Source organism: Neomonachus schauinslandi, chromosome 4 (genome assembly GCF_002201575.2).
Source record: "Neomonachus schauinslandi chromosome 4, ASM220157v2, whole genome shotgun sequence".
Lineage (NCBI taxonomy): Eukaryota > Metazoa > Chordata > Mammalia > Carnivora > Phocidae > Neomonachus > Neomonachus schauinslandi.
This window is the reverse complement of record NC_058406.1, coordinates 123,032,432-123,050,480: the sequence shown is the minus strand read 5'-3', so window position 1 is coordinate 123,050,480 and position 18,049 is coordinate 123,032,432. Positions and strand designations below refer to the sequence as shown.

The 18,049-nt window shown below is 41.1% G+C and overlaps 1 protein-coding gene across 1 annotated transcript in view; it reads right to left on the bottom strand.

Annotated features, from left to right (window-relative positions):
* Positions 1 to 6,748: 6,748 nt before the first annotated feature.
* Positions 6,749 to 18,049, bottom strand: part of ADHFE1 (alcohol dehydrogenase iron containing 1) — a 32,162-nt gene continuing 20,861 nt past the window's right edge. The window contains exons 11-14 of the mRNA XM_021688234.2: positions 17,734 to 17,812; positions 17,452 to 17,548; positions 14,281 to 14,438; positions 6,749 to 7,400 (exon numbers count right to left, since the gene is read on the bottom strand). Coding sequence (XP_021543909.1) covers positions 7,317 to 7,400; positions 14,281 to 14,438; positions 17,452 to 17,548; positions 17,734 to 17,812 — 418 coding nt within the window. The 3' untranslated portion in view covers positions 6,749 to 7,316. The remainder of the gene's footprint in view (positions 7,401 to 14,280; positions 14,439 to 17,451; positions 17,549 to 17,733; positions 17,813 to 18,049) is intronic.

The following is an 18,049-nucleotide window of genomic DNA, read 5'->3' as shown; positions in this document are numbered from 1 at the left end:
CACGACCCAGAGATCAAGACCTGAGCTGAGATCAAGAGTTGGACACTGACTGAGCCATCCAGGCGCCGCTCGTTTCTTTTTTAAACAGATTAGCCAGAACAGTTTTATTAGTCTGGTAACCTCCTAGCTGGGCGTCTTACATTCTTTATACCCATTATACTGAAATGAAACTTGGTGTTCTGGTACTTGATATACTTTTTAATAGTATCCTCATGGTTGAAGCAAATACCATCAAGGCTGGAGTCCTAAGCGAGCATCTCCTTTCTGCTCAGGCTTTGTTGGGCACATCCTGAAAGGTCTCAGCCTGAAAATCAGGTGGAAACGCGAGGAGGAGCTGCAGGGCCAGCCGGTCATGGTGGGGAAGGGGCAGGACAGTGCTCAGGCGTGGGTTCCCAGTCTGGTGGAGGAGTCCTGAGGTAAGTTTCAGGTGTTGTCCTGACCCTCCCCAGGGGCTCACGGTCTTGCCACACACTATGTAGAACTAATTCCAGCTGAAATCTGAGCCAGCTAAGTTTGAAATGTGAGAAAATTGCAATCCTCTCAAGAGTGTGGTTCCTGAGAAGCCGTTAGAAACGCAGATTCTCACTTCCCACCTGGACTTACTGAATCAGAAACTCTGGGGACCTGGCCCAGCAACCCATGTTTTACTAAGCCCTCCAGAAGCTTCTGATGCACAGTGAAGGTTGAGACCCCTGCTCTGTTTCTGTCACCATCTATGCCAAGAGGCTGCCAAACAGGCCCAAGTGCTGTTTTAACTTTCCTAGACCAAACTGACGTTAACAGCTGTCTCCTGGGTTCCAACCCAGGTTGACAAGATTTGAATTTCTCGGGGGTAGGAGGAAAGGACTGATCTATATCTTTAACTAGCGTCCCAGGTACTTCTTGTTCTGAGGGAAGTTTGGAAGTCCTTAGTATACAACTGGCGTCACTGTAGTGATCTGCTAGTCAGCTGTTGGGGTGAAAGTCTTCCTGCAAGCTTTCCATTCAGGAAAGGGAAGAGAAGTAACATTTACTGAGCAAGGACATTTCGCATACATTACTTCCTACTGATGTTTCTAACAACCCTGTGAGGTCAGGTTTGTGCTCAGAAAATCTAAGTCTTTACCCTAGGCTACTCAGTAAGAGGCAGGGCTGGGATTCATCCCCAAGGTGGCTCTGTTACCTTCCTCTAATACCCTTCTGTGTGGTCACCAGCACGGCCAGCTCAACTTTTCTCTGACATGTCAAAGGCTTGCAGGACCTTCTTTTTTCTCTTCTCCTTTTTTCCCTTTTAATGAAATAGAATCCTCTGTTCCACAAATACTTAGGGGTCCCCTACTATGTTCAACGTATTGTGTTGTACACAAGTGTATACAGTGTTTAGATGCAATTCAAGAAGCTCTCAGACAACAGAAGGTACTTGAAAGGCAGTGAATTTGGTGGCTGGGAATGCAGCAGGGTCAGGATGACTTTCGGATTGAGTGCTAGTCCTACCCCTTACTAGCTGTGTGAAGTTGGCAGTTTTTTTTTTTTTAACTTAGTTTCCTCATTTGTGCAAAAAGGACATAGCAATGCCTCTCTCATAGTGGGCAAACCCTTGATAAAGGGCCTGGCACGGGTGGAGGGCCCAGCAAACGATTGTTATTTGAAACTTATAAGGGTCACCTGGGTGGCTAAGTCAGTTAAGCACCAGACTCTTGGTATCGACTCAGGTCTTGATCTCAGGGTTGTGAGTTCAAGCCCCGTACTGGGTTTGGAGCCTACTTAAAAAAAAAAAGTGTCTGAAACTGTTAGAATGAAACTGTTATTGTCTTTAGTTTATTATTGTTGCCAGCTATGCCCTAGTAAATTGGCCTCCACATTTCATAAGTTGATATTTATAAAGTGCAATAGTTTGGTTAAATATTACTAAAAAAATACTACTAAATGTCATGTTTCTGTAATCATTCCCTAGCCTCCCCCCCCAATCACCCCTGCCTGCAGAACCCCAATCCTCCTCTCCTCAAATCCATGGTCTTCTTCCTCCTTTGGGAAAATACTTTGTTAAGGTACTGAGCTATGTACTGAGTATATAGTGGTTAAAGGAGATGTGAAAAATGAATGAAAATTAGCCTGTCCTTACTCAGGTGGCCACTCCAGCCTGGTGGTACTCTTTGGACATCTTTCCATTTGTATGTTGCCTTACAAACATTCTTTTCTCCTATGCAATGCTTGGTATATGGTTCACAGTGTTCTCCAGTAAATGTTGCCAAAGCCACATGGGACCAATGTGCATAACTGGCAAAGATTTGAGAGGTTTTTGATTAAAGGGGCAACTTAGACCCTTGGGAGGGATCTTGGTGGAGATGGTTGTTGGTTACCTCCTCCCAGTGCAGCAATCCTTACACTCACAGGCCTGGATGGTTCTAGAACAGCCTTATAGAAAAGGATATTTATATGTCCCTGTGGGTCTGTTTTTTTTGGCCAGGAAAACGGGGGGACTGTGAATAACCCAAGCCCATAGGTTTAGGGTCCCATGGAAGGTTCTAGAAGGAAAAAAAATGTGACAAAAGTAGTCTTGGTGATCTACAGTTCCACTTAAGTAACACTAAAATAAATTTCATAATTTTATTTGAAAATTTTAATCTGTTTCTGTTCATGTGAACTGTTAAGATATACTAATATAAAAAAAAAAATCACAGGTGACTCTTGCAGGTCTGCACAAATAGCCTAGCCCTGGTCATCCATGTGAGCTCTGTTTCATTTCTTGCTGGCTTACACTATTTATTTTAAAGAGAAGATTGAAGGAGAGGGGACACAAAGTTAAGACAATAGTGGCATATAAACAATTTGACAGCATGAATCAAAAGTCATAAAAATGTCCATACTCTTAATATAAAAATTCAATTTGGAGTTAACCTAAGAAGTTAATTTAGAATATGAAAAAAAAAAAGCCACATACCCAGTATTCATTGCTATGTCATTGGTAGGGGTCAAAATTTGGAAGCAATCTTGATGCCCTGTAATAAGGATAAATGTTTAAATTTCTATTCAACAAAACATTGTGTACCTTTAAAAAGAATGATTATAAAGATTATGTGGCAATGTAGAAAATACTTAAACTGTCATGCCTTGAGGGAAATGAGCTGGAAATTACACCACCCAAATGAAAAAGATGGAAAGGAAGTATATCAAATAATAGCAGCTGTGTTTGGGTAATGGCATGATGGTAGTTATTTTCTCTTTTTCGCTCATGATTATTTTAATCAGTTTCCAATTTTATAAATTGGAAAGCCAATTAAAAATACCCAAATTAAAAAGCCAATAGTTAAAGCCAGAAAGAATGAAGTAGGGTTACTTTAAAGTTGGCTGTTCTTCACGGAGCTTCATGAGGGATTTCACATGGGATAAAATTGCCAACAGTTATTGCAGTTTACCGGGGCGGGGGGGGGGGGCACGGGGGGATGCACTTATTCGGAGAGTTGTTGGGGGTGGTTGGAAAGACAGTGTAGTGGGATAATAGCAACAGAAACTAGACCCTCCCACTCCCAGCTGCCAGTAATTCAACCTAGGTCTTCAAGAAGCAATTTCTGCCCATTCAAAGTGCAGCTCATCCCTGGAGACTACCTTGGGCAGACCATTGTGATGGTGATGGCGGGGATGTGGGCCGGCCTCTGCAACAGCTCCCAGAGGGTCAGGCGTTTGATGGAGGGCCTGGGCAGCTGTCTCAGCTTGGGGTTGCTGGTCATCAGAGACGAGGCAGCATGTGCAATGTTGACCCGGAGGTGAACAGTCCCCTTTCCCAGACCCACTCCCCGGAGGCAACAGTCCCTCATTAGGGTACAGTTTCTAATCCAAACAATCATTAATCTTTCTCAGGGTTAAAAGGCCAGGAAAGCAAGTTTTGCTCTCTATTTTGATACTGTACTTGTCTGTATTTTACAAGAGCAGACTTCACTGACCACTGGAAAATACCCCACAGCTGTGTCCACAGCGATGCAAAAATGCCAAGCCCAGCACAGCCCTCCTGGTGCATGGGGAAGGGAGAGGACTGCAAAACAAATAGGCTGTTTATTGTGGCACTTGACAAAAACCATAAACATGATGTACTTGAAACAAATTAGTATTCTGTATCATAAAACAAGTTAGGGATGTGCATGTATTTTGAGTGAAGATTCACCAAATATGATAGTCTTGTGAAAGTGATATTAGACAAACTTTTGAATACAATTCTTTTAATTTTTCTTGCCTTAGCAAGTAAATTAATCCATATAAATGGAGCTATAACCCCTGAAAACTTTTTGGTCTTTTAAAGGTAATCAATAAAAAATAGGATTTGACTTAGAAAAATGCACTTGTTGTCTCAGAAATATCGAAGTGTTTGGTTTACAGAAATGGGCTGAATTTCTTATCTCACATTCTTTTAATAGCTGGTAAGTCAAGAAACACATCTTTTCCATATTCTCAAATTGTAAGGACCAACATGATGGGTATTAAGATAAAAAACATGAAGACTTCCTAAATCTGTTTCTTCATGCCTGACCTTTAAATCCTTCTCTACAGAGTCATCATCAGTATGAATACCAAACACTCCTCCGGGTGAGTCACATTTAGACATCTGGCTACTGGTAGTAAAGGCATCGAACATTTAAGAGAGATCGAGAATGCATTTTTATGTCTCAAATTATTTTACATTTCCCAAATTCAAAATCACACATTAAGGACTATGGAGTACACAAAATCTAGGCATAGCATTTTCAAAGTGGAAGAGGCCTTGGTTGAATACAGTAAAGCCCAAGAAAGACTAAGGGACTGGAGTGGAGCCCACGGCCCTTGACCCCTAATCTAATGCCGTTCTAATGATGCTACATCACCTTGTAGAATTTCTAGAACTTACCTGGACTTTTTGGGAGGGTGGGTTGATGGGGAGACACATACGTTTTTGCTGTGCCAAATGTATTTTGAGACATTAACAACTTTTACTAAAGTTTCCTGAAGGATCTCAGATTGGCAGAGAGTTTAGCTGTACGCTCAATCACACAGCTTCTGCTTTCAAAACCCATGATACTCTTGAAACGCTGGAGGGAATTTTAGCTAGGTGTGGTCTGTAAGATATAACTGAAATTCTTTTGGTACTGTCCTAAGCTTGCCTTTTGGGTACTTGGTATAAATAATTTGAATGTTCTGTAGGAATTAAAACTATACCCTAATGATATCATTTCCATGTCAAAAATATATTCATGCATATAATAAAAAAACATAAACCAAATTTTTAATAGTGGCTGTCTTCTGGATGGTGCAATATGATCAGATACTTTCTTTTGTGTTTGTATTACCAGTTTTTGGTACTGACCACATTTTATGTTTATAAAGTTAGAGAAACCTCTATAAACATTATCTCAATGTTATTTAAAAGATCTCAAGGAAATAAAGACCTTGATACAGATAAAGTGGGCCTGGCCAGTTTGAAGGCAAGTAATGCACTTCTCTTCCGTTTTTTTAAAATCCTGATGTAATTATATATACATTACTTATTCGATTAAAACTTTAATTCAGTTTAAAACATGAATAAATCCACAAGTACACTGAGATCCAGACTGCCAAAGCTGGAGCAGGCAAAAAAAAACCACCAGTGTGGTAACGTTTATGAGGAGAAATGAGCTGTAGAAATTTTTGCAGGCTGGGGATAACAGAGATTATGCTACTTAGATTCTACTTGCAAGGCTGAAGTCTATAAACTACAACACTGCTTGCTTTTGAGTTAATTTATTTTGAGCACCGAACACATCTTTCCAAAGAGGGAATTACCATGTAGGATGTTAGTGTTTTTCTCAAAAGAACTATTTACTTGAGGATCAGTCCCTAATATTTTACCTCTTTGGGTCTGTTTTAATCTTTAAATATTAGTTATTAGTATTTTTATAAATTAAGATGAATCTGACCTAAAACAATAAAGTGGTATTTTTCTCTGTTCTCTGGCCCCTTTATTTTTTTTGGCCCTTTTAAAATCAGAAAATATGGGCTTGTAACAAATCCAAACAATACAGATGTTTATGAAATAAAAATGGGAAGTATAAAATATAAAGTGAAATATTTTCTCTTAATTCTCTATACCCCAAAGTCCATTTCTCCAGTGATAACTTTTATTTTTTTTCCAAAGATTATTTATTTATTTGACACAGAACGAGAGAGAGAGAGAGAAAGAGAGAGCAAGCACAAGCAGGGGGAACAGCAGGCAGGGGAGAAGCAGGCTCCCTGCTGAGCAAGGAGTCTGATGTGGGGCTCGATCCCAGGACCCTGGAATCACGACCTGAGCCAAAGGCAGACGCTTAACTGACTGAGCCACCCAGGCGCCCCTCCAGTGATAACTTTTAATATTTTAATGTGTATCCTTTCTCTCTACAGACATATATTTATATATAATTTAATAAGTAAAAATCAGACCATACAAATATATAATTGTTCTGCTTTTTTCCAATTTAGCAGTATATCATGGGCATATTTCCAATAGATTTACCTCATTCTTATTGATAGCACTATAGCATTCCATTATTTAATATACTATGATTTATTTATCTCTATACTATTAATGAATATTTAGGTTCTTTCAGATTTTTTATTAGGAAATGTGCTGCCAGAAACATCCTTGCCATATTTCTTTTTTTTTTTAACTTTGTTAGTCAGCATACATTACATCATTAGTTTTTGATGTAGTGTTCCATGATTCATTGTTTGCGTATAATACGCAGTGCTCCATTCAATACGTGCCCTCTTTAATACCCACCACCAGGCTAACCCATCCTCCCACCCCTCTCCCCTCTAGAACCCTCAGTTTGTTTCTCAGAGTCCATAGGCTCTCATGGCTCGTCTCCCCCTCCGATTTCCCCCCCCTTCATTTTCCCCTTCCTACTATCTTCTTCTTCTCTTTTTTTTTTAACATAATGTATTATTTGTTTATCCTTGCCATATTTCTTAACATACTTGTGCTAGTATTTCTATAGGATAAATTTCTAGACTGGGGATTACTGGGCATAGGATATGTGCATTTATGTTTTTGATAGATACTGAGTTTTTGCCCATTTGATAAATAGAGCAGTGGCAATCTGTGGGGTTTGGGACAGGAACACGGATCCCTAAAGTCTCGCTCAAGGTCCGACATAGTGGGTATTTTCCCACTATTTTATGGAAGTAGCTTGACTTTGAGCATCAGGGAATCTTTTGCAGGATAAATTTATAACACATTCAGACTGGTAACAGGTATGTTATATGTGGAGATGAAAAGACAAAGTTCTGGCTAGCTTGGCTTCTCTTGTCAGGACTATGATGGCCAGTGGTAATTCTTTCAGTGAGAATGAATATTAATACAATTTCATTGAAGCTTCAAACAGAGCAGACAGATCCTCTTCTGACTGAGGGCGTGGTGCAAGCTTGGTGACCCTTTCCTGAAACAGTAAACAAAAGGATTTACCCAGGGCTTTGAAAAGATAGTTTGTAAAAGCGACTAGGTTATGTAAGTTAACTTGGCCATAAGAACCAATGACTGGTTAATAGTCCTATCTTTAAAAATCCCATTTTTTTAAAAGATTTTATTTATTTATTTGTGAGAGAGAGAATGAGAGAGAGCACATGAGGGGGGGAGGGTCAGAGGGAGAAGCAGACTCCCTGCCGAGCAGGGAGCCCGATGCGGGACTCGATCCAGGGACTCGATCCAGGGACTCCGGGATCATGACCTGAGCCGAAGGCAGTCGCTTAACCAACTGAGCCACCCAGGCGCCCTAAAAATCCCATTTCTTGTTTGCTTCATACTAGCTGATCCCCCACTCAGAAGTTCATCAAATGATGCCTCTTTTCCACAAAGCTTTCAAAAGCCATTGCCTTTGCCTTATGTTCCGGCAATAGCTTTCTGCCCAAAGTACAGAACCAAACGAACCTCGGGCAAAACACCTGCTATAATGACCAAACAGCATTGGGCGGAGCCTCAGCCAGGTAGGCTCTCTGTGCAGAGAGCGTTGTCCCAGGTACAGCAGGTGCTGCTGAGGAAAATAGAAGCAGCTTGTCCTTCACTTCAAAGACTGTATATTTTGCAACTTGGACTGAAAATATATTCAAAAAGACTTCATTAGGACATCAGCTTTCATGCTAAGGACAACAAGTGACTCCTTTTTAATATTAACTAAGGTTTTACTTCTACCTTCCTAAATGAATTCAGTGACTTGCTCAATTTCTCCAGTGTTGTTGGGTGGAGTCAGCAAAGATGGCACACCCTATTGCTATTTATACCCCCATCAGCGTCTCCTTAATCCCAGTGGGACAGGAGATTAAAAGATACTACAATGACTACCCTGTGTCCAAATTTCTGGGCCTAAATGAAATTAAGATATATGCCAGTTTTGGTTCCATTCTCACGGGTCTCTTGGTTTGTTTTCTTACGCTAAGTACTTGTGTGGGAGCATTCCTGGTAGATGAGGCAGCTCCATGAGGGCAGGGCTGTGCGCGTTCTTCATGCCCAGTGTCTGCTCGGGTGCTCGACACACAGTACATAGGTGCTTAACAGTTATTTGTTGCATTAATGAAAATGGTGGGAGGGGGATATTGGCATCTCAAAATTCACATATTCAAGACAGAACTCTGACTCCACCTGCCTCCCATTTTTCTCATCTCAGCAGTGACACCCAGTCACTCAGGGAAAAGCCTAGGAGTCCTCTTGATTCCTCTTTCCCTTCTCTGCAAGTTTAATCCACCAGCAAATTTGTCAGATCTACCTCCAGAGCAAATCCCTAATCTGACCACTTATCACCTCCTGTTCGGCCACAACCCAAGTCTAAGTCATCCTGACTACCCCCCTCCAAGTCTGTTTCCACTTTTGCTCTACTCTCTCCCCCTAGAGGCCATTCTTCACACAGCAGCCAGAGTGATAACTTTTTCCCAGTGTAAATTTGTTCCTATCATTACTTGCTTAATGCTCTCTGCTGACTTCCCATTGCAATGACAAGACCATGGCCTCCAATGCCACACTGTTCCGGCCCTGCTGCTCACCTCAGCTCTGACTCTTCTCCCATCAGTTCATCTCACTTAGCCCCACCATCCCCTCTCAGTCCCACGAAAATGCTCATCTTCACCCTGTCTCAGGGCCTTTCCCCTCTGCCTGCAGTGCTGTTCCCAGATCTTAATGTGGCTGCCTTCACCTGTAGTCAGAAGCCTCTCTGACCACCCTTGCTGGAGTTCCTGCCACACTGTCCCATGTGAAATCACTATCTCATTATCCAGGTTTCCCTTCATACCACTAATCATTATCTGGAATGATTTCACTTGTATCTTATTTACATATTTGATTAGATGCCTATCATCTGTCTTCTCTCACTAAAATGTAAGCTCCATAAGGGCGTGAAGAGACTTTATTTTCCTCTTCCTTGTGTCCTTGTATACTATATGGTATATAGTAGGACCTCAATAAGTATTTGTAAGGTAAAAGGAAGAATGAAAATAGGAAGAATTATTAAAAAAATTAACTCAAAATAGGCCTAAATGTAAAGACTTAAATCTGAGAGCTAAAACCAAAACTCTTAGAACAGAAGAGAGGAAAATTTCATGATGTTAGATTTGGCAATAATTTCTTGGATATGACATCAAAAGCACAGGCAATACAAAAATTAGGTAAATTGGACTACATCAAAATTTAAAAGTTTTATGCATCAAAGGACACTCTCAAGAGAGTTGAAAAGACAACTCAGAATGAGAAAAGTGCAAATTATAGATCTGATGAGGGGTTAATAACTAGAATATATAAATAACTACTGCAACTCAACAGCAGAAAACCCCAAACAAACCACCTCAAAAATAGGCAAAAGACTTGAATAGATATTTCTTTAACGAAGATATATAAATAGCCAGTAAGCACATGAAAAAACGCTCAACATCTTTAGTCATTAGCAAAGTGCACTTCAAAACCACAGTGAGTTCTCACTTCCCATCCATCAGGATAGCTATCCAAAAAATGGAAAATAAGAAATCTTGGTGAAGATATGGAGAAATTGGAACCCTCATGCATTATTGGTGGGAATGTAAAATGATGCAGCCTCTATGGAAAACAGTTTGGCAGTCCCTCAAAAAGTTAAACAGAGAATCACCCTATGATCCTATAGTTTTATTTCTAGGTATATAACCAATTGAACTGAAAGCAGAGACTAAAACATATTTTTGTACACCAATGTTCATAGCCAGAAGGCTATCCATTACAATAGCCAGAAGATGGAAACAACCCAAGTGTCCATCTGCAGATGAATGGATAAGCAACAGGTGGTAATCCATGCAATGGAATATTATTCAGCCATAAAAAGGAATGAAATTCAGACACATTAAAGATTTATGCTAAGTGAAGACATTACGCTGACACAAAAGGACAAATATTGTATCTCTTATATGAGGTACCTGCAATAGGCAAATTCATAGAGCCAGAAAGTGGAATAGAGGTTCTCAGGGACTGGAAAAGGGGAGTTACTATTTCACTATTAAGCAATAGAGCAGAGCTTCTATTTGAAATGGTTTAGAAGTTCTGGAAATGGATAGTTGGGACGGTTGCTCAATACTAAATGTACTCAATGGCACTGAATTGTACACTTAAAAAAAATGGTTAAAATAGTAAATTTTATGTTAAGTATATTTTACCATGATTAAAAAAATAATTAGGAAGGATGGATGGACAGATGGGAGAAGGATGGGGGGACATGCTGAAGAGCATGGGTAAAACCAAAAATTTTACACTGCAGCAGATCTTCAGAGACTAAAGAATTTTGAAAATCCATAGCAAGGCAGAGACTTACATCTGTGTTGGCGGCAGGGTCAAGAACCAAAGTCTAGCATTTGCTATGGCCGCCAATTCCTGCCACATTGTTCTGTTTATAACAGGAGAGAATCTTCTCTGATGAGCTCAGAGGCCCTGAAAACGATCCTGTTCATCTTTGGTGAAGTAGTTCAGGAGTCTCAGAAGTACGTCAGGCCAAGCTGATCTGAGTTTCTCTTTCACATTTCTAATACCCCAGGATAGGTTAAACGAGGACAGGGACATAAAGTTTGTGATCTATCCCTACTCATATCATCTATGCCATGTAAAAGCTAAACTCCCTGAATTAAGATGTGTTCAGCAATGCGCTATCATTTATAGACGTGTAAGACCGAGGGACAACTGATTAACATGGGCACTGAAATAAATCCTGACTACTACTTTTAGCACATTCATAAAATAACATTTCGGCTGGCCTGTCTGCCAGGGAGTGGAAGTGCTCATTTTGGTAGACAGCTCTCCTCAGAAATGAAATGTTTTGATTTGAAATGTAAATGTTTTTTTCCAGAGGTTTCAGGAACCCCGCTTGGAAGATTAATTTATTCGTGCCTGCTTGCCTTGCAGCCTGGCGTTGGCGGTTGGAAGCCTCCGTACACAGGGCTGCTGTTGCCACCATCAGTATGGGATGTGGTGTTTGGTCAAGAATACTGGCCCGGTTGTTCCTTCCAGAGAAAACTGATCCCTCTTGCTGAACATAAAAGAAGCTTTATCAAATGTCGACTACATAAATAATCTTCCTGGCAATATTCTTTGCAGCAACCAACCTATCCCTCTCACTACCTTAAATCCTGTAGATACTAATAAGTGAAGATTAGCCTGCTGCATTTGTAAAATTCTGAAGTTGCCATAGCATTCCTGTAAAATGTTCACTGCTGCCAAAAAAAAACCAAACAAAAAACCGATAGTAGTTCTTCATCTGCAAAACAGACAGGCTTATTGCTAAGATTCCTCCCAAAGTCCTGTGAATCTCTCCTGCCTTCTCCATATATAGAACACATTGACTCAATTACATGGACTCCAAAATGGAACTAGTGCTAGTTTATTAAAATTAACTATGCTTCTCCCAATCACAGGCACATGATTAAAAAAGCAGCATTCATGTTGGGGCTGCCTTTTGAATACAGCTTGAGGAGATCCTGGCCTCCTCCTCTACAGAGATGACTTGTATTCAAAAGATCCAATTTACCTTGCATCTTTTGTGAAACTAAGAAATTAGTTTTGTCTAATTAAGGCTTTGCTATCTGTGATTTCCCCGGGATGGTATGTGCACTGAAGCATTTAATATGATACCTAATTAACTTGCCATTTTAGCGGATGGTCTCAAAGGTTAGTCTGGATCTGTTGCTATCTGGAACAGTTTCTGAAAGTAAAAGACTGAGCACAGTAGAATTTGAACAGTAAACACTTTGCAGTGTGTGCTGGTGGCTGGAAGATGCGTTGCCACTAGCAATGAAATGGCCAAGAATATCACACAGTTTTGTCTGAAAATCATGGATACCATCCCTGCAGGTTGACAAACACACATACCTGAGTAAGCAGAACTTTTCAGAACCCCTCCTGCAGAATGGACACTATCACTGTCTAGGAGCCAAATGCCATGTCAAAAACCATGGCGACCGTTTGGTCTCTGGTCTCTGAATCCCTGGACAGGCTTTCATGGCTTCTTGTCATTAGGTGAGTCCTATCCAGTGTAAGGAAACTTCTGAAAAAGTTACCGCCATTCAGCCATTATGCACACCTGCACAGAAGGCTTTGGAAGAGAGAGGGCTGCAGGGCTGCAGGTATGTGTCCATTTAACACATTTACTAGCCTGTGCTCGGTGCAGTCGAGGACCGGTGAGGAAAACATGACCCTGTACTCATGGAATTAATAACCTAGTAGGTTTGGATAAGATAACTGTGTTGGTCATATTTTTTGGCTATTTAGTCCCTTGGACTTGTTGCTTAGAACTAAGAGTTTGTGAGTTAGCCTAAGAGCTCAACTACACTTTGAGATGTTTCTTTTTCTCCTTCATTTATATTTTTAGATGCCGCTGAGGCTACCGGGTCTGAGTCTAAATCAGGGAACCTGCCGGCCCATGGGCCATGTTTGGTTTGTACAGTGGGTAATCAGGGAATACAATACAAACATCCAGATTGTTGATTTTTGTTGGAAATTGGAAACTCTACCAGTGGATTTTTTTTTTTTTGAAATTGGAAGCTCAGCGCTGGGGCCTGAATTTCTGCTGGGGGATAATACATTGTAGCTGAAAAGACACCCAGTGAGATGGATTATGAGCTTTCTAGTTCACCAAAGTCCCCACCACTCCCTGCTGCTTTAAATTACTTTGTTCATTGCTATTACCTACCTACCTACCTCCTGAGGACACATGAGTCTATTAACCCAATCCGTTCAAGTATCATCTTATGTGAGTGGTGAGGTCTTCAACATTCTAAGCAGTTGCCAAGTGGGGAAGAAGCTAGTGTGAGGCCTTTATTTAACCAGAGTGGGGTGAGGGAAAAGCACTGCTACTTAGGGTAAGCAGGAATCTGTGTGGGGTGGATAGGATAGTCGTTAACTCTGTTTCAGAGTCAGCGATAGATCCATGCTTGCCTTAACTTTGGGTAGCAGTGCCTTGCGCTCATAGCCTTACAGTGTTTAAGTGATCCACATCTTTCCCATTTTAGACAGAAGTACTAAGTGAATACTCTGGGCACGGTGAGCATGGTGTGGTCCAAAACCTGAGACCTCGTGGCTCTGGCGCGATTTTATGGTGAGTTGCAGTGAATGGGGTTGTAGCCTTTTAAGGTCTGATGCTACAGCACAAGGGTATCTGATCCAAAAGGTAAGAGAGGTGCAACGGGAGGGTAAATTCTCTTCATAAGAAACTTGGAGGGGAAACTCTACATCTATTATGATTCTACCCAATAAAGTTGGCAGCTCAGTTTGAATTCTTTAGTGACATTTAAATAAGTAAGACCCAAAGTGACACAGATACGTATGTATATGTATAAAATATACTCTCCCAGATACATTAAAAAGTGATTTTGTAATAGTATTGATTTAAAGGCCATGCCTATTTTTCCACAAAACAGTAGGAATTTATAACGCTTATAATATAAAATAATATTAGTGGTCCTTTTGGAACGGCTTCAGGTAGTTTTATAGTGGACTCTTAAAAGAGCAGAAATGGTAAAAAGGGAAATTCTGCCATACCTCAAGACAAATGTGGTTGTTTTTGCCTTGAGTTTTTATAAAAGATCCTTTCAGTTACATCATGAAAGCTCCAAAAAAGCCACAGTTTTATGGAAGAATATAAAGGTGAGGGAGCCTGGCCCCCTCCCACAGGGGAAGAGAAGAGCTGCTCTCTGGTGTGGAGGAGACCTGAAAGCTGCTGGAGGACCCCTTGGTTTTCCTCTCCCCTAAAACATCCCCAGTGGACCACGGTTTCCCAGCAGCTTTGTGCTTCTCAGAAGGGAGTGAAGACACCCTGCATCTCTTACCTGGGGCAGCGTTCCTTTCACTAATGCAGGGATATCGGCGCTGGAGTAACCAATGGCAGCGAGGCCATCATCAACATCCAGATCGAATAAGAATTTCCGGAGTGTGTCTGCCAAAATAGGCCCAGCATCTGGGATCCTGGCAGTGCAGGTGTTAGCTCCTAGAAGACACAAAGTGCTGACTGTAGAGACAGAGGGTATCATTCAGTCACAAGATAGCTGAATATATAACCTACTGCTGCCTCCCTACCACCAAGGACAAGGGCACCGCTCTGCCTCCACACGGAGGCCAGCCCAGTGATCAGCCCTGCAGAACAAAGATGGGCCAGGCCAGCCTGCAGAACCCCGAGATCCTTTGCAGAGAAGTTGGCTGAGGCTAACCTGGCTTTCACATATCCGATGGGCTGCTCGCCCCTGGTGTGGTGGGAAGAGGAGGAACTGAGCCAAGAAAAGAAGCACAGGGAGGAGACCAAAAAAGAAGGCTGGTGTTTGGATGAGGAGGAAGGAGCATTTGTAGGAGAAAAGCTTATGTAACTTTCAAGGCTTGGAATTTGCTGACATCTAGAGGTATATGTGTTCAATATCTTTTCTCATTGCAACATCTTAGGAAAAGAAGACCAACACTTTGCAAACACCTTGTGTGGCAAGGACATATAGAGGTACAAAAGTCTAACACTGACTGCCCCAAAGGAGGAAAATGACAAAAATGGATTATATGTAGCCAGGCAAGGAAATATTTCTTCTCTATAGCTATAAAACTTCTTATTTTGGGCTCTGTTGCCAAAGGGCAGGGCGGGTTCCTCTAAATAAATATTACAGAACCAGTCAGACAGAACCAAGAACATAAAGACTCTCAGGAAACAGTATTTAGGGGTGCCTGGGTGGCTCAGTTGTTAAGCTTCTGCCTTCAGCTCAGGTCATGGTCCCAGCTGGGGTCCTGGGATTGAGCCCCGCATCAGGCTCCCTGCTCTGCAGGAAGGCTGCTTCTCCCTCTCCCACTCCCCCTGTTTCTGTTCCCTCTCTTGCTGTGTCTCTCTCTGTCAAAAAAATAAAATCTTTAAAAAAAAAAAAGAAAACAGTATTTACTCTGTAGATAATAATGATGTTGGTGAAGGGGGGAGAAGGTTGCCAAGGGGTAGAAATTTGGACATGATTAATAATTAGTACATGAGGGCGCCTGGGTGGCTCAGATGGTTAAGCATCTGCCTTCAGCTCGGGTCAAGATCCCGAGGTCCTGGGATTGAGTTCCGTATCACGTTCCCTGCTCAGCAGGGAGCCTGCTTCTCCCTCTGCCTCTGCCAATCTCTCTCTCCCTGTCTCTCATGAATAAATAAATAAAATCTTAAAAAGAAAAAATCAGTACATGAAATCGTAGAGACATCAGTGTGGAAGAGCTAGGGGTTCTGCCCTCAGGCAGGGTAGCAGTGAGAGTCCCCAGACCCTTAGCACTCCAGCCCCTCACCGGTTCTAGTCGAACACATTCACTGCCAGGAAGTGAAGCACTTGACAAACAGATGTGGCATAAGTCATTATCCAAAATGCTTCATGTTGAGTCAAGGCCACTTTCTCTGTATTGTTCAAAAGGAGACTAGAATATATAGTTTATGTCCCTACTGAAGCACACTATTCAATTAGTTTTAACCTTTTTCTTCTATGACAGCAAGAACTGTTTTAGTAATCCAGGAAAAGGTCTAAATAGAACCCGATACGGGGCTAGTTGGGAGCGTGGCTGGATGGAAGGTAAACCTTGCCTGACAAGACCAGTCTGTATTACACAGTGGCAGCTGAAATATGGATTAGGTGGAAAGGTGACACACGATATAAAGTTTATGAGGTTTTTATGTTCCTGGGATCGCTGCCATAAAACACAGCATCAAAGCCTCTGGGTTTTCCTGTGAAGTGTTTGAGAAAAAAAAGAGAGGGTAGGAAAGAGAATAAATTGTTATAAAGCTAGGAAAATCTAAGACTACATAGTAAAATATTTAATGGCTAAGTATGGAATCACATTAAACAAAACTTCCTATGCACGGAGAAAGAATTGGTGCGTTCTACCCTGAGTTTTGTCTACTGGAGGAATTGCTTTCTCAGTAACGTTGTTGGTTGCCTGGAATTTTAGCTTTGAGTTCTCTCAGACTTTCCCATTTACCATACATCTAGCCTACTATTTGGGCTCCTTCCTACTTACACTGTGTATTTACCGGGCATCTATCTGAGTCCCCAGAATGGCTAAAAAAACAGCCCCAACCCGAAAGGGAAAAGGGACACAAGATCCTTGCTAAGGTAGGCACCGTATTTCCAGCAGCCCATGCCGGGAAATCAGGTCCCTGCACTGCTTCTCTACCCTGGACTTCTCTCATTAGCATTCCCAGCACAGCCCAGCACCTGGAACTCGACGAAAGCACACACGTCAGTGTGAGAGAGATGTGGAGGGGAAGCAGGACACGTGGAGTCTGTGGTCATGCCTACCTTCTCGGAAATAACCTCTCCCAACGGCTGGAGCTAGAAGAGCATAATGAAGTTTTCTTTTTAGCTTTTCCCTTCCTACCCTAAACACAAGTAGGGGAATAAAATGTTTGGAAAGTTAATCAAATTCTGAAAGTCTACTTGAAAGAGTTCTCATCTTAGAAAAATACCAAAAATTTTTACTTAACACTAAAGCTAGCCTGAATATAATTTTTTTGCTTGTGAGATTCAAAAAGCACTGTGGGTGTCTTGTTATAGACATTATTTATTCTACAGAGCAGCAAAACAAGTTCTTCTTTTGGGATCTTTTTATAAAGTTTCTAGCTGTTTAGATTTTCTATAATTGGGAAGGTACTGTTACTTCCTGAATTAGATTCATTTTATTACCCACTGAACATAGCAAAAACCATTCACAACATTAATACTATGTAAAGAGTCTCATGTTCCTTGGGAATGAAAACGAGAAGTATCATTACTACAAATTTAACATAAGCAATATTTGGTTCCATTTCATTGCTAATAGATTATTAGAAGCAAAATTACAGAATTTTAGTGCTAGATAGGACTGTAGGCAGGTCACTCACATTTTATTATTAAACTATTCCAAAGCAACTTTATGGGTATTATTATCCTTTATGTTTTATCCTCAGAAGCAACCCTACAAAATGCTCCACATACGTGGGTCACAGATTTATGAGTAATGGTTCGTACCCAGTATTTCTGCTGTTTCCAGGTGCCGTTCAGGAGACATCTGTGCTGTGAAAGTGAATACCGCTGGGGAGGTGAGTACCACAGAAAGGCCATGAGGCTGAAGAGAAACAAAATGTGGTGACCAATGGGGCAAAGTTGGGTCTTTAACCTGCATATTCTAGATATTAAATTACTTTAGCCTGTACTCCAAGCAATCAAGAATTGACAAATACATTTAACAGATACATTTATGGCAACTGCAAAGAACATGAAATTTAATTAAAGAATTTATTATGATTTTACCACCAGTGGGTGATCCACATTATAATCCTTTGCTTTGTATGTCTTCACTAAGCCTGAAATTGGGTAAGACATTCCATGGCTAGAAAAGAAAGAAAGTCCTTAGGTTTACATACAGCTATCAGAAATTCAAATTAACAAAACAAACATACTTTTATGGGAGAGCCCTTCACAGTCTCTTGACAATACAGTCATCTCACAAAGTGATACATTCTGTTTTCTTTGATACAACAATATATTATTGCTTTGGACATTTTGTATATTCGTTAACAAAACCTCTGAAATGTTCAACTTCAAAAGCTCATAGAATTGTATGTCA